Source organism: Pyrus communis, chromosome 9, assembly GCF_041283825.1.
Source record: "Pyrus communis isolate YQ-2024b chromosome 9, ASM4128382v1, whole genome shotgun sequence".
Taxonomy (NCBI): Eukaryota; Viridiplantae; Streptophyta; class Magnoliopsida; order Rosales; family Rosaceae; genus Pyrus; species Pyrus communis.
This window is the reverse complement of record NC_142573.1, coordinates 1,442,539-1,465,960: the sequence shown is the minus strand read 5'-3', so window position 1 is coordinate 1,465,960 and position 23,422 is coordinate 1,442,539. Positions and strand designations below refer to the sequence as shown.

Sequence of the window (23,422 nt, the reverse complement as noted above, 5' to 3'; positions counted from 1 at the left end):
AAGCCATCTGTCAAACCTTTTGCTGATGTGTGTATCAGTCAACATAATGCATGCATGTGCGGCACAGTTGGAAATTCTCTGGCGAAGCCAGAAGCTGACGACATGATCCCAATCGTCGATTCCACTGTTTCTTTGAGTATCCAACTTCTGTTTCTCCATTTTACATGCACGCACAACTTATACACACACAAATATATACGGTTCCAAACTATAAGTCTGTAGTTAATTTCTTCGCGTTCCCATCCCTGTGTTAGGGATTGGGCTCTTGAGTTTCTAGTATTGTTTTTTTAATAAAGTTGAGGTTTTACCATAAAATTAATTGGTCACGTAAAAAGTAGTTCAATTTTGTATAAGCACACGAAAGCTTCCTTATATCTCTAATATGAGATTTACTCTCAACACGCCATCTTCACGTGTGACGAAGACAACACAAACTGAGTGACATAGCACACGTGTAGCCAATGACACATAGTCCAACTTTTACCGTGAAAACAGTTAAGGTTCTACCATAAAACCAATTGACCGTGGTGGGGTGACTAATCCAATCTCTTATATAAACTCCCTACTTTTTCTGATGTGGATTAACTCTCAACATCTTTTCTTCTTTTGTTGGGTCTTCTTTTAAGCTGCAAATCACCTAATAGATGGATTTTCTATCCAAATCCAACAACAGTCTTTGGTTGATTTTTCTTTCTTTTTCTTTTTAAGTTCTACCAATAAAAAGTCCTTGTTTAAGCAAAAATCAAAAGTGCTTATTTGAGCAAAAGTCAAAAGTGCTTAACATACTCTTATAATCTCGTAAAAATCATATAAAAATCCTCAGAAACAATATATATATAGTCAAAATATACAAATGCAATCAATAACATTATTTTTATCATCTTCATTCAAATATTTTGTGGATACTGAAAAACCTTGTTATTGTTTGGCCATAGATGTTCTTCTATTCATTCAATTAAACAACTGAAAATTAAGAGAGTGAGAAGTAAAAATAAATGTGTAAATAGCACTACTATATTTTGTTGTTACTGCAAGGAAATCAAAGCTATGTTTGTTCGATTCGTACATGTTAATTAATGTAGATTCGTAGAAAGTCATAAGAGGACAAGTTGGCATTTATTACAAGTACAGAAGGTGACTTAAAAATCTAAGTTAAATACCTAACTAATGCCGTATTAGCCACTCATTACATGACTAAATAAGAAAGTCCTCTTCCCCAAAGTCATTTGGAAGTATACTCGTTTTAGAAACCCATATTGCCGTGAGGGAGGAGGATTCTCTCTCTTTCCCTTCCCTTTTATTTGAACGGTTACAGTTAAGTTACATTAACATCTTATATTGATTCTTTTATAAAGATAATAAGACAAAAAAAAAAAATATGTGAGAGGAGGGAAGGAAAGGGATGGACATAAGAGGGGATAGAATCTTACTCCTGCCGTGCATTGTGGGTCTAAATTAGCTAAGCTTAAGAAAATGACTATTTTAATTAAGTAACCAACTACAATCCAAGATGCGTATAGTCTTTTTATCACACAAACAATTCTTTGTTTACTGCTAAACTCGCATGATCCACATCAATTAACGGTTATCAATAGTTGTGTGCACTATGATTTCATGTTGATCAATTGTTGCATTGCATTGACGAAAGTATTAAATTTAACCGGACTTGCCCCATCCTAATAAATACGATATTACATATATACATACATACACACATATCAACTGGATAAGCAAATTATGTCTATATCCATGCATAGCTGTGCGCTTTAGGGTTAAGTGATATACGAACGCATGCTTTTACTTATGAATCAGAGATAGTTTGGACAGAATCAAGTGCTCAAAGAAAAGAGGATGAGGGCTTAGTGGCTAGGAAGTTGTATGAGCACCACCATGGTCCCTTGATTTAGGCCACGGCATGTGATCACAGCTAACAATCACACTTTATGGCCACGAAATTTGCCACGGAATGTACCACGGAGTTAAAAAAAATGAAATCTAGACAATCACAGCCAAGAAAACTGATGCTTTTCTATTTTGTGGCTGAGATCATAGACTAATCTGCAAGCTGTATCCTCACCCTAAAAAGGAACAAAGACAAACTCACATTACGGATTAGATAATAGATGGTGCTTGTCCAATTGCAAATCTGAACACTATCGATTAAGTAATTAGGTGTTACAGCAAGATTTGATGGGATTTCATAGATTTTTTTTTCGTCATTTTAATTAATTGGGTTTAGATGAAAGCATTGTTTTCTTCATGTATGTTAACTGAGTAATGACTTGTGACATACCAATTAAGTGGTAACATGGTGCGAGTAAGATCGCTTTCGTGGCCAAATCTTGTGCAGGTGTGGACATTAATTAAGGATAAGGGTTTGCTTAGATTCTTGACAAAAAAAAATTGAGGGGATGCTATTTAGATGCACAAAATTGACATAGTTTGCAAACATTATTTCTCTAATACAAGGTTGTTTTCAAGAAAGTTGAGGTTCCACCATAAAACGAATTGACAATATGGGGAGTAGCCAAACTTGCTTATAAGCTCATGAAAAATATCTTCTCTCATCAGTATAGGATTCAGTCTCAACACGCCCCTTCACGTGTGACGAAATTTCAAGTATAGCATGTGGACAACACAAATCGGGTGACGTGGAGCATGTGTGGCCGTTGAGCTTTATAGGTGGGACAACATGATCTGATATCATGAAGAAAATTGAGGTTTTACTATAAAACCAATTAGCAATATGAAGAATTGCCCAACTTGCTTATAAGCTCATGTGAAGTCCCTCATTTCATCAAGATTCAGTCCCAACATAAATCGGCAAAAGGAGAAACCTTGCAAGGGTTTATAAGAGGTTGGACTATTCCTGATATTGCCAATTGGTTGTATGGTGGAACCTTAACTTTCTTCATGGTATCAGAGCATGTTGGCCTACGTATAAAGCCTAATGGCCACACGTGCTCCACGTCATCCAATTTGTGTTGACCAAGTGTTTGACTTGAAAATTCACCATACATGTGGGAGCGTATGAGGATGTAAAGATAAAAGAGTCTCACATTGGTGAAAGGATAAACCTTGCAAGGGCTTATAAGAGATTAGTCTACTCTCCATATTTTTTATTTTTGTTTTATGGTGAAACCTCAATTTACTTCAAATTTCACATACGATAATAGTGTAAGCCCCTATTAAAGAGTTTTGTGTCAACAAGTGTATTAATTTTGTGTGTCCAAACGAGTCCAAATTCGGGTGTGATATTAGATCTTGATTTAGGTCATTTGACTTATAACAAACTCACCGACATCTACATGTTATTTCCTTTATAATGGGTTCAGCTCAAAACGCGGATTGAACTTTATTTGAAAATCCAAAAAGTTGAAATCTTCATCTGATTTGTTAAATTTCCACTTAGTTTTGTTCAACCGCAATGGTTTTGTTTTTTCTGGATTGTGGGCTGAAGCTTAAAACCCGAACAAAAAGTTCATGAAGAATAATACTCTCGCGGCTAGGAAGGAGACGCTTCAAAGATTCGGAGATGGAGGGTTGCAAAAGTGTGTAAGCATGAATCCACCTTCGATATAATCATCAACATAATTTCATTTGTGTTTCAACATTATATTGAATTATTTACATATTTTGTTGTTATAAGTCTATGTATCTCCGTTATAATCATCAACTTAATATAAAATTATGCTAATACATGTAATTATAATAGTATTACGTATTTATATGTACGTTTAGGAGTTTTTTTTTTGGTTGATAAAAGCAAGATTAGAGGAGATTTGAACTCAAAACTTTAGGTGAATGGGAAGATGTTTTTAATCAACTGAGTTACAAGACTCATACAGGTTTAAAAGTATTTTAGATGACCACATTTGTAAATTATAAAGATTGTAGAGGTTCCTTAATATTATAGGCTATAAATTTGGACCCAAATTAGAATTAGAAAGTAGTTTGGGATATTGTTGAAGTTTAATATAGTTTTTTTTTTTTAACAAACGATATTAAACAATATTATCTACAGGGGGAGAGTGAGGGGGTGGGCATAGCCTCACAATGGGCTAGCAATAATATAGTTCAAATTCTCATTTGGAGAGAATCAAACCTAAGATCTCTCACTTACAAATAAAGAGGAATACTACTAAACCGTAGTACTAAGTAACAATGTCTCTCAGTTTATTTCCCTTTTCTTTTGGTAACAGAAGTAGAAGTAGAACCCTCGTGGGCCGTGACACTCCAATTGGGTTTGACAACAGACTTCACGTTGGGTTTCAAACTCAAAGGTCCATTTGGGGCCCAAACGTTAAATTTAAATGTTCATCATCATTTTTCATTTCAACTAGCCTTGAATCTAACAAGTTAACAAATCCAATTCCGTCGTAAAAATCAAAGAACAGATCATTGCTTTTACCCAAGAAGAGAGGGAAGAAAAAACACATGATCTGTCAATCCGTAAAGAAAATCTTCTACCATACAGAAATTTTTAGTGCAAACACGGATTAACGAAGCAAACACAATAAAATATAACCTTGGCTCATGTGTCAAAACAATCGTAACAACATAGAAACTTTGTTTACAGCTAAACAGTGTAGCTAAAGTAGCAAATACACACACGAATTCAGAGAGTCTCGGCAAAACATTCTGGTGTTACAACATTCATCGAAATAAAGAAAACTATCCTCCCCCAGAATCTCCAAGGCAAGAAACCAAACTCATTGGCCTCAATTCTCTCATGCCTGTAAAGAAAGAGAGGGGACTGTAAGAAACATAGAATTCAAATATGGATGGTATCTTGCTAATAAAACAAATCTAATCCACCATGTTTTATGAAGGCTTCGTGGTTAAAGATTCCAAAAATTAATACCGTGAACTGATACAAAAAAAAAAAAAAAAAAAAAAAAAATTATTTAAACTTGCCTTGCTAGCAATGTTGTTGGAAAGCCAGTCCAACCCCTCGTACAGACCCTCTCCAGAGGTTGCACAAGTGCTCTGGATGTACCTGGAAAAAGAACAACAATCACATCCAGTATTCAACTTTTGCCGAAGATCTTAGCATTGATATTCAAGAACTCATTTGTTTAACTTGAACCATCCATATCCAGCTCAAGAGAGAAGACTACTAATAAGTAGATTCACACCATAAATCAATGACTCCATTATTTCAGTCTCAGCATGTTCAACCATAGGAGGAAAATTACAAGGTTCACATATGGACTAACTATTGCAGGGTGAAAATTACCAAAATAACTTACCAGTGACGTTGACGGAGAGAATGAAGACCAAGCTTATCAGTTATCTCGGCGGCATTCATTGCATTAGGAAGATCTTGTTTGTTGGCAAATACAAGCAGAACGGCATCCCTTAGTTCATCCTGAAAGCAATTAATAATATTAACTTCAAACCCTAGTTCCAAGTACACGTCAACAATATGTACCATTGTTGTATCCTAAACACAGTTCTGATCATTTACGGGGAACAAAAACAGAGTTTTATCTCAGTACAAATGATGTAGAATCCTACATAAAGAAACAAAGCAACAAAGGCAAAAAGGATCATAATTAAAAGAACTTTAATAGAATCCACAAATTCAAGTACAGAAGAAAATGGAATAACAAAACAAAATTCGGAAGGCATACAACCTCCTCATCTCCATTTACAACAGGAACATTAGAAATCACAACATAAACAAGCGGAATGAAAATATAAGGGAGTCAGTAACTACCTCATTCAACATCCTGTGCAATTCATCCCTTGCCTCAACAACTCGATCCCTGTCATTGCTATCAACCACAAAGATAAGACCTTGTGTGTTCTGGAAGTAGTGCCTCCACAATGGACGGATCTACAAATGGAAGAAACCAGATCAGTCATTGGATATGTATAATTAGAACTTCAGAAAGATGTCCTCGTTGGACACAAGTAAACATTAAAGTAAATATACCATCCAATTCTCTATATATTCCAAAAAAAGAGATCACATAAAATGTTTTTGCATTCCGCCTCCGCGGATCTCACTCCCTTGGTAGAAGAAGAACCACAATGACTTGTTGCACAATCAACAACACATTCGAAGTGCATATCTAAGCAAGCATGCGGAAATACAAAAGATAGAAAGAGAATTACTTTGTCTTGACCCCCGACATCCCAAACAGTGAAGCTGATGTTCTTGTATTCCACTGTCTCCACATTAAATCCTGCAAAAAAGAAAAAAACCACTCTTGTAATGAAAATGCAAATTACGACACTTTTATCCACAAGAAATCAGAGAATTGAAACAATCCTCATCTTAACCGCAACAGATCACGAGGATAAAAAAGCACCAACGATACCAAAACCAACATACAATTGAATTCTTCATAAGCGTAAAACAAATTACACCCGAAAAGTGAAATTGATCCAAAATTCGGGTCGAAATTGGAGCGTTTCAAATGAAATATGGAAACCCATGGAACTATAACAAGAATGTTAGGGAATCAAAGCTCTTACCAATGGTGGGGATGGTGGTGACGATTTCTCCGAGCTTGAGTTTGTACAAGATGGTGGTCTTACCGGCTGCATCGAGACCCACCATCAGAATTCGCATCTCCTTCTTGGCAAAGAGCCGGCTGAAGAGCTTCGTGAACGTAAGCCCCATTTTTTCAATCGAATTCACCTGCCACACACAACCAATCACACATCATCGAGGGTTAAATCAAAATTAGCGAATTTGATTTCAATTTACAACAACATCAAGCAAAAACCAATCCAACTTTCATTCGTATGAATCATATCGCACTGCAAAATTCAATCAGATCCGTTTGATGAATTGAAAAACAACGAAAAGGGGCTTCAATTTACATGGAGATCAAGGATCGATTATGCAACTGTCGATCTACGATTCAAATCTGGTAACGGAGAATTTGAATATAGGACGAAGAAATTCTAGAGAGAGAGAGGGGGAGAGAGAGAGACTGACCTGGAGGAACGAGGAAGGAGCAAAATGAGAGAGGCAACGGATGAAAGGCTCGATTTTTATTGGTATTGCCTTTTCTCTCTCCTGGACCCTGGTCAGTTATTAACTACCGCGGTTAGATTCAGAACGCTGTCGTTTAACTGAAGTTCCAAATAATACAATGGCCTGTTTGGATTTGGATTGTTTATGGAAGGGATAAAAGTGCTGTCAAAGCGCTTTGACAACCGAAAGTGTTTTTGACTGGTTTTGATTGGATTTTATGTGAAGCACTTAGGCCATCTCAAATTGATCCGACCAAATAATTATATAGCTAAAAATAACTCGGAATAACACGAAAATCGTTTCCAACCAAGAGTTAGGCCAAAGAGCCCACTGGGCAAAAACCCCAAAATCAGGCTAGTGGGTTGGCCATTTCCAACTAGCCTGCCTTCTAGCCCATCCCTTTAGCGCCAAAATGTTAAGCTTGATATTTTGCCAGCCCTCCACCTCAGCCCATTTAAATGACAACGGCTACCTAGCGTCAGCATGACACCAGTTAGCAACGACTAGCTGATGTCATGCTACCGTTTGATTTTTTTTTTGGACGAATAAAAAAAATTCTAATTTTTTTCCTATAAATACCTAAGTCATTCTTACACCATTTCTCACATACTTTTCACTTTAGCGCTGCTCATTTTAGTAACATGTGTAATTCGAAATCCTATCCAAAAATTTATTGAGATTACATAAAAATGAGAATCTAGAGAGTTACTCACGTTAGCGACACATGTCACTCGAAATCTTGTCCAAAAAATTATTGAAATTATATAAAGATAAGAAATCCAGAGGCTTATTTGTTTAGCGACAAGTGGCACTCAAAATATGTCCGAAAACCTTATTTTAATATGATAATTTAATTTAATTAACTATATTAATTCAATTAAAATAATAAATTATATTTGGCCTATGGCTCTTTGGCCCTCTCGGTTGGAGATGATTTTTTGTCAAATAACTATATTTAGCCTATGACCCTTTAGCCCCTCCTTCGATTAGAGAGGACCTTATATGCCTGAAGTCCTTTTATCACAATTATGTGAAATTTTTTATTTAAAAATTATAGTACATGTTGGAAAAGTACTTAAAAGCGTTTTTTGAAAAGGAAAAAAAACATTTATATGCTTATTCAGAAGAGAACTATTATTAGCACTAAAAAAAATCTCATTTTACACTCTTCATAAGGGTATTTTTCTTTCTAATTATATATAATTTGGAGTGCTAATAACAATTATCATTTAGAAAGCGCTTTTACAACTTATAAACACGATTAATCTTTTATTTCAAACGTCTTCAAAAGTGTTTTAAGTTATCAAAACAATCATGTCTAGTATTCTAAAAACAGTCAAAATAGATTCTAAAAAGCACTTGTTATTTTGAAATCACTTTTAATTGTTATAAGTAATTATATCTCTACTAATTAATGAAACTCTATTTGTCAACCAAAAGAGGATGAAAAAAATAACTTAGTCTTATATCACACAAAAAAATGATGGGCAATAATGTAATTTCACAGGTCCAAATTTACTGTTTTTTAATTGAAACCTCATCTACAAATGATGTTAAAATATCTACAATATTTAAAAAAAAAAAAAAAAAACCAAAAACAAAATTCTCGTAGTCCCCGCTTTCTCTCTCTCTCTCTCTTTCTCATTTTCTAAAAAAATGTATTCATACACACAAAGTTTGTGTAGGCAAATGCTAGTGTTTTATTAAAAAAAAGACTTTTTTAATGTAAGCACTTGTTTCGAATGAGCCCAAAATTTTGAACATGTTGCTAACAAGTAAGAAAGCACTTATTTCAAAAGCGATTTTGCGGCGAAGTTGTTACAGAAGCAAACAGACCACAAGACACATATATCTTCTTCTCTGCGCTCTCTCCGCAGTCGTTTGACGCTTACTGTGTGGTCATGGCTTGCGTTGCTTCGCTCCACCCACTGTCTTCTTCCTCCCGCGCTCTCTTTCCACCTCTCTGCCGCCAGTCGACGATTCCCGCCATCTTCCACCGGCTCAAGAGTTTCTCCTCAACCAGCCGCCTAGTATCCACCGTGAACCGGTTGAGCCCGGTCCGGGCGCAGGCCAAGCGAGGGTTCTCACTCAAAGAAGACGAAGTGGCCTCCGGTAAGCCAAAACTCCATTGAAACAGAAAGAAAGAACGAAACTTTTTACTCTTTACATGCTCAGTTCGTTCGTAACTATTGATTTTGCAATGAATTGCATGATGAATGTATAGCTGCGGATGTGGAATTTGAAATCCCTCTGAAAATTGTGGAATACCCGGACCCGATTCTGAGAGCGAAGAACAAGCGAATCGATTCTTTCGACGATAATTTGAAGAATTTGGTAGATGAAATGTTTGATGTAATGTACAGGTGAGTTCCATGACTTGTTAATTGTTATGTTGAGCATATGTGTTCCTCTATGCACCGATTCTCCGCCATTTTAAATTAGTTTAAAGTAGAACATTGCTCGTTTGAGAAAATAAAGAATCGTTAATTATTTGCTAGGTGCCAAAATGCAAATTATGATTTTTGTGAAATGCTTGTTATTCACAGGAGTTGTTGGCTTGGTTTTTACACAGAACTGATGGAATAGGGCTCTCAGCGCCACAAGTAGGGATCAATGTGCAGCTCATGGTTTTTAATCCAGTTGGTGAGCGCGGTGAAGGGGAGGAAATTGTGCTTGTGAATCCAAGGGTTACCAGATATTCTCAGAAAACACGACCCTTTAATGAGGGTTGCTTATCCTTCCCGGGGATTTATGCTGATGTTGTAGTGAGTGCTGTTCTTGTATATGCTGGTTTCTAAGTCTTCTGCTTTGACCCTGTTTTTAATTTCCAATTGGTTTTCAAATGACTACAAAAATGTGCAAGAAATTAAATCTTAGTATAACAGCAATACTTGTTAGATGTGCAGTTCATTGCATACTACTTTCATGCCATACAACAAGCTTAAACGGCTTACTATGTGTGTGTAGTTACGCTTTTGTTGGTGCCTCTAATTTTTGTGTTTGCAGAGACCAGAAACTGTGAAAATAGATGCACGGGACATCAAGGGTGCGAGGTTTACAGTCAGCTTATCAGGTCTTCCAGCACGGGTGTTCCAGCATGAATTCGACCATTTGCAGGTTCTTTATTCAACTATTATTCAAGCTACTTTCAGTTAGGGGAAGCACACCTTACACATTTAGGTGCTAGATTTCATTGGATTTGATCAACTTATAGTTTGCACAAACGGTGTGCCACTGCCGATCCCTGTGCTATGCACATTAGGATTAGTTACAGAAATTCCACTTGTGATGAGGTTACGTAGAACTTAATAAAAAAAATCCCAAAATAGCGATTGATTAGCTTAGTTCAAATGGGCAAAAAATGTTCAGGAAGGTGGGAGCTATTTTCATGTTGTCTTTGAGTATCACTTTGTGAAGTGTATTTGACATGAATCAAGTATGGAATGTCGCAACTTTTTGCAAGCTTATCGTATCAATAGAAACCACGAATGGTGACAAGTATTTAACATTTGAATGTAGATTCTTAGGGTAGTAAATGCGTACTAAGTGTGGCAAGAGACTTGATAAAATTCATACCAGTACATGCCAATGTGTTTTGGGTAAACCAATAAATTGCCTCAAGGCATCTACCGTATCATTCTTATTTCGGAGACTTGAGGTTAAAAAGCTATGATATGGTGCTATTTGTTGGATTGTTTAAGCTTTGTCGTTATTTAAAGTTTTATAGTCTAAATCCGGAAACAGATCTTAGTTACTAAAATTTGTATGGCTGCTCCTTTCTCTCCGTCTTATATGGCTCATTCATCCGCAGGGAGTTCTCTTTTTCGATAGAATGAGTGAAGGAGTTCTTGAAACCATTTGTGCACAGCTACAGGTTAGTATGTAGGAATGCTGATAGTCTTTCTTTCGCTTTTGAATTTTGTAATCGTTAACCTTCAAATTGGTTTGTTTATACTGATATTCAATCCGTGTTAGTATTAATTTGCTGATTATCGTCTTATGGTAACAGGCGTTAGAAAAGAAGTACGAGGATAGGACAGGACTCCCGAGTCCTGAAAGGGTTGAAACCCGCAGAAGGATGAAGGCTGCTACTGGTTTTGGAAAATCACAATTAGTATAGGCTCCCACAAACACTTGAAAGAGCTTATAGATATGAAATCCCAGTGTTGTAATTTATGATTTTATTATTTATACTAATTATACATTTGCAGGTTCTTGCTTAATTATAATTAGGCACACCATAATAATTCTTGATTAATATTTATCTGAGTTCAACCCAAAACAGTCCAAATCCCAATCTGATTAATTATATTCAGCAGGCCAAATAGAATCCATTTAACAAAAGCTTAACTTGTAGCAGGGAAAGCAACACACAACACATTCATGAAAACGCCGTTCTAACTACAAACGTCGTTGTTCCATGGCGGTATAGGGTCGAGAAGAAAGGCTTCGGAGACATGCCCTGCATACTCTGAGGTATCTACGCGACTATACTAATGTAACTAATCAATCAACCCCCTAGGCTAAGCTAAGTTTAGCACGAAGAACCACTACTTCCGGATTGAGTTATTGTGCTCGGCTTCCCCTTCTTCAAGCAGTCGATTCGAGGAACGGTGCTTGTTTTGAGCACTCCGTACGCCTGCCAACAGAAAGGGTCGTACAGGTGCTTCCCTTCATCAACTGATTTCAACTCTATGGTATCCAGAGACACACCGGTGCACGGAGAGCTGTCACTGCATGCGAAATGCACGGCCTTCGACGTGTAGGTTCCTTGTATGTTTACGTAATTCACACCCGAAATCGCCACAGCGGAGCTCTGATTTTGGCACTTGCTCTTGTCGCAGTAGAACTGGTCAATCATGATCGGCGTTTCAACTTCTGTTAGTTGAATGTTTGAGAACATTATGTTTTGGACAGACCCCGATCCTCCCTTCATTACAAATTAGAAAAACATTTACAATTTGGTTCTGTCTGAGATTTAAAATGATTTGGTCCGTGTGTTTTTGTATGTAGCAGTACGTACCTGCCAGGTCTTTATTCTGACACCCGTGAGTGTACTGTGCATTTTAACGTCTCGGACAGTGACGTTCGAAACGCAAGCTTTCGTGTTGTCCTTCCCTAGCCCTCCAATGCTGACTCCATGTCCAGGTCCACAATTTACGTTGTGTATGTATACGTTCGAGCATCCAGTTTGTATCGATACACAGTCATCTCCTGCAGTCATTATATGTTGCAGTTCATTATATTGTTGTCGATATTGTGTCAACTTTCTTTCTTACTTGGTAACTTCTGCCATACGCAGGTTACGTAGTTAATTTTATGTTATGATTTACAACTTCTGTCAGTTTTTTCACCCAGGTTTTTGGACAAGGTTGCCCTTGTCGAAGACCGGATTCTGAAAAATTACCACAAGCGATACTGCTGGCGGAAATGACGGCATTTTGGGAGTTTTGGAGGTGGATTCCATCCGTGTTGGGGCTGTTGCCCGGGGATGAAATACTTATACCGGAAACCTGAACATTTGTGCAGGCGTCGAACTTGAGGTGCGCCTGAGGGCTGTTTTGAAGTGTTATGCCAGTGACACTAACGAGGTCGCTTCCATAGAACCTAAGAGCCTGCACATCAAAATGTACTAGCACACCATGATGATAAAATTAATCGCAAAGATCGAGTTGAAAGGTAATGAAGAGATTGTTACCGTTGGTTTGGTGCTTGGCATTTTCCCACTGTAACTTTCTGTGGCCTGCTGATGAAGTTGACATGAGAAAAGCACGCATGCTCGATTAGTTTCACTATAAATTAACACAAGTGAACATGATGATTTTTTTAAGCTGAATAAAAGCATTTGGCCGGCTGTGTTTTGGCTTTGACATAAGGTACGGATGGACAGTTTTTGTTTTCTTTTCACCCGACCAATATTCTAATTAATCTAATTCAAACTATAGGAAGGGTTCGGACTGGTGCAAGGGTACACTGCTTTACTTGACTATTTCGAGAGATGCATATGGAGGGACAGTTAGTTACCGAATCATCGAGACTGCTATCCGTTGTTTCGTTAGCAGGATTGTCTTTCGGCGAATCATTCCACCAAACCGAGCCTTGTCCATCAATGACGCCGGTGCCTTTGATCGAAATCCCTTTTAGTTTTGTGAATTCAATCCATTGTAAAAGACCTGAACCCCAATCGCCTGAGCTTGTTGGAGCTATGATTTTACCATCTAACTGCGTTAAAAATCGACCAATATATATCAACAAAATTCTAACAGATGAACTGGTGACAATTTAAGATTTGAAACTCACCTGAAACACGATATTTGCTTCGCAGTTAGGGCCAGAGAAAGAGATTGGTTTGACAAGGAATACAGACCCGGATGGAACACTTATAGTTGATGCCTGCACTTTGCAAGCTGCTGCCCACGCCGCCTCGAATGCCTGCCTTGCAATGCAAGAAACCAGTCAACAATAACATCCAGTAGTATTTGTGTTACAAAATTACAGCATTAATTTCATAAAAAACGAGATGTAATTTTCAAATTCACCTTGGTGTCATCAGCTTTTCCATCACCTTTAGCACCATAGTCCAACACATTAAACACGTCCGAACCCCCACCGCTCTTTTTTCCAAGTGTCACCGCAGTTTCCTCCGGTGTGATGTAACTCTCTCCCCTTGAAGCAGCGCGGCGATGATCACCACCATAACCCCTTAGTTTCTTCCTCCAGTGCTGCTTATTGCCTCCTTCTCGAGCATCACATAGTTTGAAAAAACTCGAAAACGAGATAATAAACGCAATGAGAACAAATAACAAGAGGGTTTTTAGGTTAAACGTCCTCATAATATTAACCTCTGACTTATTCGAGAAAGATGAGGATTTGAAGTTTAAGTTTCTGTATTTATAGTTGAGGGCTCATTGCACTGTGCAGTCACATGAGTCTACAGTTAAAAAACGACGAGGTTATACCTTCCGAATGCATTCAAAAAATTTATTTATGTGCCAGGTCAGAAACCTCATGAAGTAATCTCTCGACACGTTACGCATGACAAGCTTTCAAATCTAATACGTGGACAACAAAAATCGAATAATGTAGAACACGTATAGTTGTTGAACTTTACACATAAGACAATATACTCTGATACTATGAAAAAGTTAAAATTCCACTATAAAACCAATCGACAATATATTAGAAATAACTCAATTACATATATGCACATGTAAGATCCTTTTTTTCCGATGTGAGATTCATATTCTCAATATAATCTTATTCGGATTTTTGGATTATTATTGTCATTAACTCCCCCATCAAATTCTTTTCTAGTTAAATCAACCGGAGAACTCACATGACATGCTTTAGCTTTACCCTAACAACAAAACATGCTCAGACAGCAAGAAAACTCAGAAGGCCGGCCCACCAGATCGAATATACGCTGACCTAACATTTCATGTCAAACAGCTTGAACATTATATTTCTAGCAATTATTCCTTTAAAAAATTAGTTTAAATTGCTCTCATCTTTTCCTAACTTTGTCGTTTGAATTAAGCATGGCAGCATAGCTGGGAGGATGCAACATCTTTGCACTCATGATCTTATATTATTTGAATATTATTTTTTTTTGTTATCACAACGTATACTAGTTCTATTGATCAAGAACATTCGTTCTTCCATCCGAAGTTATGGCTCTATGTTTCTTTAGTATTTGCTTGTATAAAAAGAAATTAAAAAAAAATTATGTTCGCCATTTTACTACCTACATACAACAATGACGGATTTAGAGGATTGGAAGGTCGGTAAAGCAAAAGTTTTTGGACGAATAGATAGTGTGCATATTAATATTTCATTGAGTCTTGTTAGACATGAGGTTAGTTGCTAAGACATGAGGTTAGTTGCTAAGTCATATTGCAGGGCTATCGACCAACATATGCCAACAACTTTTGAGCGAGCATGTTGACTCATGTCAATAGCCTTATACACGCGCGCGCGCGCGCACACACACATAATACAAGGGTAAACAATACTACATGGCTGATTTTCACTGTTTGGCTTGAAAGTTTTCTTCTTTTACCCAGAAAAGAAAATGAAGTTGCACATAAATATAAGGGTAAACTGCCATTTGACCCCCTCAAATATTACTTTAGTTGAAATTGACCTCCTGAACTTTTTTTTTTTGGATAAATTAACCTCCTGAACTATTTGAAATGTGCCAATTAACTCCTTGTAGTTAGATTCCGTCCACTATTCTATCAAATTCAAGGGCAAACAAATTAGCGTTTTTACCATCAATTCTTACATGTCACTTATAACTACCTATAAAATTATGACATGTGGACACATAATAATGTGTAATGACAATGTGAAATTGTCTATTATGTAAACGTTTAATTTCTTTATGTTTCTTATTTTGCTGTGATCGAATCTCTCAATAATTAGTTAAATTGAAATGAATTAATAGTCATGAACCTTGGTGGAATATATGCAGACATATACATTGAATTGGAATCGATAAGAACATGAGTGGATTATTTAAGTTAGAAACGTGTTCATAGTTTCTCATGAACTTTGTGGATATTCTAGGGTTGAGTTTTAGAAAAAGTAATTTAAACAAGATTTGCAGCACTACGACTTCCTCTTAATAAATAAATAATACTCAATCGTATCTATAGAAATTATAGCTTTAATTTGTGATGTATATTTCATATTTGCAATGTACAATGGTTCGGGTATATATGAGGAAGAAGACTAAGAAAAACAAAAAAAACATTCCCCTTAAAACAAGGAATAAAACAAGGAGTAAAACATGGAATAAAACAAGGAGTAAAACATTCCTTAAATCAAGGAATAAAACATTCCTTAAATCAAGGAACTCATTATTTTCAACACTCCCCCTCAAGCTGGATCGAGGAGGTTCACTGAGCCAAGCTTGCCCAATAACCGATGAAACTGAGATGATGCTAGTGCCTTTGTAAAAAGATCTGCTAGTTGATCATGGCTTCGTGTGAACATGGTCCGGATGATTTGCGTTTGAACTTGAGCTCTGATGAAATGACAATCCACTTCAATATGTTTGGTTCTTTCATGGAACACAGGATTGGCAGCAATGTGCATGGCTGCCTGATTATCACACATAAGCGTCATAGGGGTAGAACTAGGAAACCCTAAGTCTGAAAGAAGCCCTTTAAGCCAAATGAGTTCACAAGCAGTGGCTGCCATGGCTCGATACTCAGCCTCTGCGCTGGAACGAGCAATTACCTGTTGCTTCTTACTCTTCCATGTGACAAGGTTTCCCCCAACAAATGTACAATAGCCTGTGATTGATTTCCTATCAATTGCATTACCTGCCCAGTCTGCATCTGTGTAGCCACTAATGACAGTGGACTGATTGTTATGCATTGTAATTCCTTGCCCAATTGAACCCTTAAGATAACGAAGGATTCTCTTAACAAGGTTAAGGTGATCAACAGTGGGAGAGTGCATGAACTGACTAGCCAAGCTCACTGCATATGTGATATCTGGACGAGTGATAGTAAGGTATATGAGCTTGCCTACTAATCGTTGATAGTAGCTTACATCATGCATGGCTTCTCCATCTATGCTGAGCTTCAGTTTACAATCAACGGGAGTGATAGCAGGCTTGCAGTCAAGCATTTTTGCTTCTTGAAGGAGGTCCAATACATATTTCCGTTGATGTAGAAACAGTCCTTTTGAAGATGTTGCCATTTCGATCCCCAAAAAATACTTTAACCTTCCCAAATCTTTGATAGCGAAAACTTGATGTAGTGAGAGTTTTAGTGCCTCAATCTCCACGGTATTATCTCCAGTGATGATAAGATCATCAACATAGATGAGGACCACCAACTTCCCCCTGGTGCCAGTTCTTACAAATAGCGAAGAATCAGCATTACTTCGCATGAATCCAGCCTTTTCCAGAACAGAACTGAGCTTGGCATACCAAGCTCTTGGTGATTGTTTCAATCCGTATATTGCCTTGTGCAATTTACAAACCATGTTGCCTTTAATACCATCATAGCCTGGAGGAGGTTGCATATACACTTCTTCCTGCAGCTCGCCGTGAAGGAAAGCATTCTTCACGTCCATTTGGTAGAGTGACCACCCACAATTGATTGCAACTGACAGTAAAACCCTGACTGAGTTCATCTTGGCCACCGGTGCAAATGTTTCCTTATAATCTACACCAAAGGTTTGGGTGAAACCTCGAGCAACAAGTCTAGCCTTGTGTCTCTCGATAGATCCATCAGCTTTGAATTTAGTCTTGTAAATCCAACGACTTCCAACAGCCTTCTTTCCTGGTGGTAGGTGAACTAGGCTCCAGGTGCAATTCTCTTCCAGTGCACGAAGCTCTTCTTTCATGGCTTGGTTCCATTGTGGGAGAAGAAATGCTTCTTGAAAGCTTCTTGGTTCATAGTGCTTATCAATTTCACTGAGAAATGTAGCATGAGATGTTGAGAACTTACTAAAGCTGATACATTCATTGATTGGATGTCGTGAGGCATATGTAACATAGTCCTGCAACCTAACTGGAGGTTTTCTGATTCGAGGAGGATTTCTTTTAATCACCTGAGACTCTGTAGAGGGCGGAGAATGATCAGAGTAGAACTCGTCTTCACTCTCACTGGCAGTAATTTGGTCAGTTTGAACTTCTTCACAATCTGGACTTACAATGACTGATCTATTTTCCAACATCGGATAATTAAAGTTTTGAGGGAGTGGGAACATGTCAACTAAATCCTCCCCCTGACTTGTAAAATAGGGATAGTCTTCTTCGAACTTCACATCTCTTGAAACTGTGCACTTCTTAGTGACTGGATTGAAGCACTTGTATCCCTTTTGAGTGGTCGAGTATCCCATAAACACACACTTGGTTGCCCTGGCATCTAGTTTGTCACGGTTCAAGGTTTGGATGTGAACAAAACATACACAACCAAACACCTTGAGATGTGTCAAATCTATTTTCCTCCCCTTAAGAACTTCATATGGAGATTTAAACCCTAGCACACGACTTGGAAGTCGATTGATGAGATAAGTGGCAGTAAGGATGGCAAACGACCAAAATTTCTTTGGAACGTGCATGTGAATCATGAGAGCACGAGTTTTTTCCAAGAGATCTCTATTTTTCCTCTCGGCTACTCCATTTTGTTGGGGAGTCCCCACACAGCTGGTTTGATGTATGATACCCTGAGAACTTATGTATTGAAGCATGTTGTTGGATAGAAATTCAGTGCCATTATCTGACCTTAAAACCTTAATGTTTGATTGAAATTGCGTTTTAACATGCATGTGAAAGTCTTTGAAAATGGTAGGGACTTCACTTTTTGATTTCATAAGATATAGAAAACTTGTTCGAGAGAAATCATCAACAAATAGAACAAAATATTTAAAACCTTCCATTGATTCAGTTGCAGGTCCCCATACATCGGTGTGTACCATTTCAAAAGGTTTACTTGTCCTAGACATTGAATTACCAAAAGGTAGCCTAGTAAACTTAGAAAATTGACAAGTATCACAAGTAGGATAAGGGTTACAAAAAATTGGAAACAGTTTCGACAAGACAAGTTCAGAGGGGTGAGCTAATCTCCTATGCCAAAGTTGATTTTCATCTATGGACTTTGATTGAGCTTGAAGAGCCTGAGTGAAACATGCATTCTTGCACAGGTAGTAAAGTCCATTTATGAAGATCCCTTCACCAATCATCTTCATGGTGAGAACATCCTGAAACATCACTTTATTTGGTGAGAAAATAGCACGGCAGTTTAGGGTGTTGGTGATCTTTCCAATTGACAAAAGTTGGAAGGGAAAAGTTGGTACATAGAGGGCAGTAGAAGGTGTTTTTTGAGAGAGTAAGTTTATTTCTCCTTTTCCCAAAACTAAGACATTTTTTCCATTTGCAACAGACACATGTGAGGGGCTTGAAAATTTTTTAAAATGATGTAAATTTGTAACTTTGTTTGTCATATGATCTGTGGCGCCTGAATCAATTATCCAACAATCAGTTTCAGTACTAGTTAATAGGGCAGTAGTAAAGGCTTTGAGTATACCTGATGCTTCTCCCTTTGGAACTTTCTCATTTCCAGCAAGAAATCCGGCAAATTGTCCCAACATAGCTGTGTGACTACCCTCTTCATTGCCTTGACCATGTGTGCCTCCTCCGTGTCCCTTACTTTGTAGGTAAGCTGCAAATTCATTGATCAATGACAATGGATTGGCAGTGAACTCCATGGATCCTTGTGAGATAGTAGGAGCGTGAGCATTAGCAAGTTTTGCCTTGAAATGAGGTTGAAATTGTTGTGAGGACCTTGGTATCATCCTTCCATCTTTGCTGAACTTAGGCTTGAGTTCAGGATGAAGTTCCCAACACTTGTCTTCCTCATGACCAACACCATTGCAATATTTGCATTTTAGATGTGTGTTTTTTCCCTTGTATACCTTGGCTTCTGAGTTCTTGTAATTTGATGCATATGCCCGAGTCTCCGTTAATCTAGGATTGGGATCAACATTCATAACCTTCTTCCTTGCTTCTTCTCGTTGGATAGTTGCACAAACATTGTTGAAGGTAGGCAGGTCTTGACTCATCAAGATGTGACTCCTTAGGTCCTCGTACTCAGAACTCATACTCCCTAACAGCTGATAAATTTTGTCTTCCTCAGCTCGTTTTAGGAGAATGGTAGGATCTGTGGTATGAGGGAGATATACATCCAACTCATTCCACATGGCTTTGAGACTCCCAAGGTGTTGAACAAATGCTTTCCCTTCTTGTTGAGCACTGGCAATGTCCTTCTTTAATTGGAAGACCCGTGCATAGTTGTTTTGATTTCCATACATATCCTGCAAAGCTTTCCAAAGATCATGGGCGGAATTGGAGTAGCTAAAAATTTCAGCAACATGTTTCTCCATGGTGTTGAGCAGCAAGGACATGACAAGTTGATCTTTGCAGAGCCATGCATTGTATGTAGAGGAAGAACGATCTGGAGCTTCCACGCTTCCATTTACAAACCCTAGCTTCCCTTTGCCTCCGAGAGCTAGGGAAACAGCTCGAGACCAAGGAAGATAATTGAACTCGTTCAAGAGAACTGAACATAAACGTTGATTGGTGTTAACCTCAACGTCTGAGGAGTTTGGAGAGAGATTGTGCCGGGTTTCCTTATCATGGTTGACAGAACTCTCTTCAGTCATGACTTAGACCTTGAAAGAAAGAAAAATTCGCAGCAGCAAGAATGGCAGAGACAGGTTACAAATGAACCTGCTCTGATACCATATAGAAATTATAGCTTTAATTTGTGATGTATATTTCATATTTGCAATGTACAATGGTTCGGGTATATATGAGGAAGAAGACTAAGAAAAACAAAAAAAACATTCCCCTTAAAACAAGGAATAAAACAAGGAGTAAAACATGGAATAAAACAAGGAGTAAAACATTCCTTAAATCAAGGAATAAAACATTCCTTAAATCAAGGAACTCATTATTTTCAACAGTATCAAACAGCTAATCAGGATTTAGGATTTCGATTTGGAATGGTACGTATCAAAGAAAATTCCAGATCACAACTGTCATGCAGCACCATCGTATAACATTATATCACCATCAATCTACCGCATGATATCTTTTCATATCAAAATTAGACTTAAGCAGATGGGAAAAAAACCAGATTTAAGCCCTTGTGGACTCGAAAATTCTAACATGTCTTTGCAAATCTTTTATATCTTTTAAATAATAAATTATCGTGATGAAGTTACAATTAATCTTCTTTTTAGAAAAGAAAATTTCTGACATGCATGCAGGGTATCACAGAACGCATTAAAATTCTCTTGGAAGCCAATAAAAGCGGCAGAGGACATGGCACAATTATTGACTTGTGAATTTTATTTTATTTTTTCTTTGGCCTAATAGTGGTCGTAATTTTCATAAATACAGAAAAACACGGATTAATTGTAATCTGCTAAAGTTCTAGAAAAATCTGGGGGCGAAGGTGACGTGCGTTGCATCATCAATCATGCATGCATGTGAATGATATTATCGTTCATGACAAAACCGTTGAATCAGTTGCATTGCTTTTGGGATTGGTATATCTATATCAACACAACACTACGTAGTAAACTTCATCATCATATGTTCATGCCTTTCCCTGCGACTTGGTTCCTTTTTTTGAGCCAACCCTATTGATCATAAGTAAAACCGATTTCACTAGACGGGTTAGTATAGGTACTGGGTCTTTTGGTTCCGCTTCTTTAAATAACTGTTTTTGCTCATAAGACGTTTTCAGTAAAGGCTTATGCGGAGCGGAAAGCAGTAATGCTTATGCATTTTGAATGGTTCAATCTCCATCGTTCTTCTCCTCTTAATATTTAACATTTTAACCTACTAACGCTATCGCTTATAAAAAAAAAAAAAAGGCATTTTGTATGTGCTTATGAGTAGTTAGGCTACTTTCTACATTGCGAATTAGTTTTATGGTGAAATCTTAACTTCTTTATAGTATTAGAGTAAGTTGTCTCGCGTGTGAAGCTCAAAGGTCACACGTGTTTTTATGTCACCCGATTTGTGTTGGCGACATGTTATGCTTGAAAATTAATCACACGTGAGAGAAGGTGTTGAGCGTTCAATCCCACATCAGGGAAAAGACCTTGCATGTGCATGTAAATAGGTGGACTACTCACCATATTGCTAATTGATTTTATGATAGAACCTCGATTTTCTTTAATTAGAAACATATCAAAAAATTTCGTAAACGTGCAAGTACTTCTTGGAAAACACTTAAAGTGTTTCATGAAAGAAACACACTGAAAGTGTTTCTTTTAAGAAGGACTTCAAGTCATTTTATACCGCATAATTAAGAACTTTTAACTTTCTAAGTCAAACATTTTCAAATTGATTTTATGATGAAATCTTGATTCTTCAATTAAAAACATATAAAAAATTTTAGTAAACATGTAAGTGCTTCTTGAAAAAAATACTTAAAGTGTTTCATGAAAGAAACATAATAAAAATGCTTCTTTTAATAAGGACTTCAAGTCATTTTATATCGCATAATTAAGAATTTTTAATAAGGACTTCAGATAATAGGTCACGTGTTATAACATGAACGTATAGTAAAATGATGCTTGTGACGGTGTTACGAAATCACCGAAATACGACTCATAGCATATCTAAGATTCACAAACTGTCTTGGTTCCCATACCTGAAATTACGATTTTGCTCCTTAATTCCGTGATGAAAGTGTACATTGTGGCTGCTTAAGGTCACTTCATCAGCAATATAAAATTAGTAAATATTAAACTTCGCTGGTAGAAGACGCAATGTTTGAATTGAAAACAGACTACTCTAGCTAAATAGCTTGCTCGTGCACGAATGGTATCAAGGTTACACTGATCACGCCGTCTCATAAGCTTAATTATGTTTTTAATAATTTGTTTATGATAAGCAGAATAAGACTATAGGGTGTTGATTAGGCCTAGCAAACGGATCATGTTTATCGTTTTTGTATCGTTTTCTTGTCATATCCATTATCTTAATGATCAATTATGTCGTATCAAACTTGTTAATGGAATGTTTAACAGAACCCGATAACGAGTCATATTCTTATCAGATTAACGGGTCACGCAATAAATTATCAAACTCAATGATGATTACAAGGAGTCGTAATTTACAAGATACAAAATTTGTGATATATTATATACAATTAGTTGCTTTTGAATTACAAATTCAATGTTTTCTTTCTCTTGCTTCTATAAACTCGAGTTTGAGCAGTGAATTAAACGAATATTTATAATATTTTTTTTTTGGAAAAATAATGACCCCCTTCAAGAAGGGCAATGTCATTTTCGATAACAGTTTATTTATCAGAAATTTGATAAAATGTGGGTCGTGCGCATGGGTTGTGCAGAAATAGAAAGAGCAACTCACACAAAATAGATGACAAATTTATACCGAATATTAACGTCATACATATTAATAATATTGACACAATATCAACAACATATCAAAAAAAAATATCCGTTGAATATGGACATTGTTAACACGATTGAATATCATCATTTACGTTGTTCAAATCCCTTTCCGATTCCTATGCAAACCATGCACATGACCTAAAAAAGAAAAGGAGTTTTAATGAAAAGTCAACGGTACTGTTCATTTTAACGAAAAATCATATTTTTACACTAAAAAATCAATCCTAGTACTATTCACTTTATCATTTATTTTATCCTTATCATTGATAATTTTCAAGCCATTTCATTAGTTTTCCTTAAAAAAAAAAGAAAAAATCAAGCAATCAAACAATGATATTCGACCAAAAAAATCAAACAGTGATCAAAGAAACAGGATAGCATTTGGGCTTTCTATATTCGTATTGGGCTAATTGGACGGGGAATTAGTGGCCTTTCAGTAGCATGTTGCTGAGCCCGTATTCAAACAACGAC

At 37.0% G+C, this 23,422-nt stretch overlaps 3 protein-coding genes across 5 annotated transcripts; 1 reads left to right on the top strand and 2 right to left on the bottom strand.

The window, feature by feature from the left end:
* Positions 1-4,499: 4,499 nt before the first annotated feature.
* Positions 4,500-7,090, bottom strand: LOC137741067 (ADP-ribosylation factor 1). Of its 2 annotated transcripts, none has more exons than XM_068480871.2 (7): positions 6,956-7,090; positions 6,487-6,652; positions 6,124-6,194; positions 5,723-5,842; positions 5,253-5,371; positions 4,918-4,999; positions 4,500-4,736 (listed from the first exon to the last, which is right to left on the bottom strand). In XM_068480871.2, exons 2-7 carry the CDS (start codon positions 6,632-6,634, stop codon positions 4,731-4,733), a joined length of 546 nt encoding a protein of 181 aa, XP_068336972.1. In that variant the 5' UTR covers positions 6,635-6,652; positions 6,956-7,090; the 3' UTR covers positions 4,500-4,730. The 2 variants fall into 2 exon arrangements, with proteins under 2 accessions (XP_068336972.1, XP_068336973.1); XM_068480872.2 differs by having other exon boundaries at positions 6,838-6,976.
* Positions 7,091-8,492: 1,402 nt separating this feature from the next.
* On the top strand, positions 8,493-11,252 carry LOC137739561 (peptide deformylase 1B, chloroplastic/mitochondrial). The gene is made up of 6 exons (XM_068479173.2): positions 8,493-9,106; positions 9,219-9,357; positions 9,567-9,759; positions 10,001-10,111; positions 10,806-10,868; positions 11,004-11,252. Exons 1-6 carry the CDS (start codon positions 8,896-8,898, stop codon positions 11,112-11,114), a joined length of 828 nt encoding a protein of 275 aa, XP_068335274.2. The 5' UTR covers positions 8,493-8,895; the 3' UTR covers positions 11,115-11,252.
* On the bottom strand, positions 11,224-13,852 carry LOC137739560 (polygalacturonase At1g48100-like). 2 transcript variants are annotated; one of them, XM_068479172.2, is made up of 7 exons: positions 13,534-13,852; positions 13,295-13,426; positions 13,019-13,216; positions 12,693-12,740; positions 12,402-12,609; positions 12,018-12,208; positions 11,224-11,924 (listed from the first exon to the last, which is right to left on the bottom strand). In XM_068479172.2, exons 1-7 carry the CDS (start codon positions 13,825-13,827, stop codon positions 11,529-11,531), a joined length of 1,467 nt encoding a protein of 488 aa, XP_068335273.2. In that variant the 5' UTR covers positions 13,828-13,852; the 3' UTR covers positions 11,224-11,528. The 2 variants fall into 2 exon arrangements, with proteins under 2 accessions (XP_068335273.2, XP_088556150.1); XM_088700024.1 differs by having other exon boundaries at positions 12,693-12,737.
* Between the last annotated feature and the right edge of the window lie 9,570 nt (positions 13,853-23,422).

What these genes read in the sequence shown, in the direction of transcription:
- LOC137739560 (XM_068479172.2), bottom strand. Translation starts at nt 13,827, where the DNA reads ATGAGGACGTTTAACCTAAAAACCCTCTTGTTATTTGTTCTCATTGCG. An exon ending in GAAAAGCTGATGACACCAAG is followed by an intron (nt 13,427 to 13,533) that starts GTGAATTTGAAA and finishes ATTGCAAGGCAG; the next exon opens with GCATTCGAGGCGGCGTGGGC. An exon ending in CGCCAGCAGTATCGCTTGTG is followed by an intron (nt 12,209 to 12,401) that starts GTAATTTTTCAG and finishes TAATGACTGCAG; the next exon opens with GAGATGACTGTGTATCGATA.
- LOC137741067 (XM_068480871.2), bottom strand. Translation starts at nt 6,634, where the DNA reads ATGGGGCTTACGTTCACGAAGCTCTTCAGCCGGCTCTTTGCCAAGAAG. An exon ending in CACCACCATCCCCACCATTG is followed by an intron (nt 6,195 to 6,486) that starts GTAAGAGCTTTG and finishes TCTTTTTTGCAG; the next exon opens with GATTTAATGTGGAGACAGTG. An exon ending in TCTCTCCGTCAACGTCACTG is followed by an intron (nt 5,000 to 5,252) that starts GTAAGTTATTTT and finishes TTCTTTTTCCAG; the next exon opens with GTACATCCAGAGCACTTGTG.
- LOC137739561 (XM_068479173.2), top strand. Translation starts at nt 8,896, where the DNA reads ATGGCTTGCGTTGCTTCGCTCCACCCACTGTCTTCTTCCTCCCGCGCT. An exon ending in AGAAGACGAAGTGGCCTCCG is followed by an intron (nt 9,107 to 9,218) that starts GTAAGCCAAAAC and finishes ATGAATGTATAG; the next exon opens with CTGCGGATGTGGAATTTGAA. An exon ending in GGATTTATGCTGATGTTGTA is followed by an intron (nt 9,760 to 10,000) that starts GTGAGTGCTGTT and finishes TTGTGTTTGCAG; the next exon opens with AGACCAGAAACTGTGAAAAT.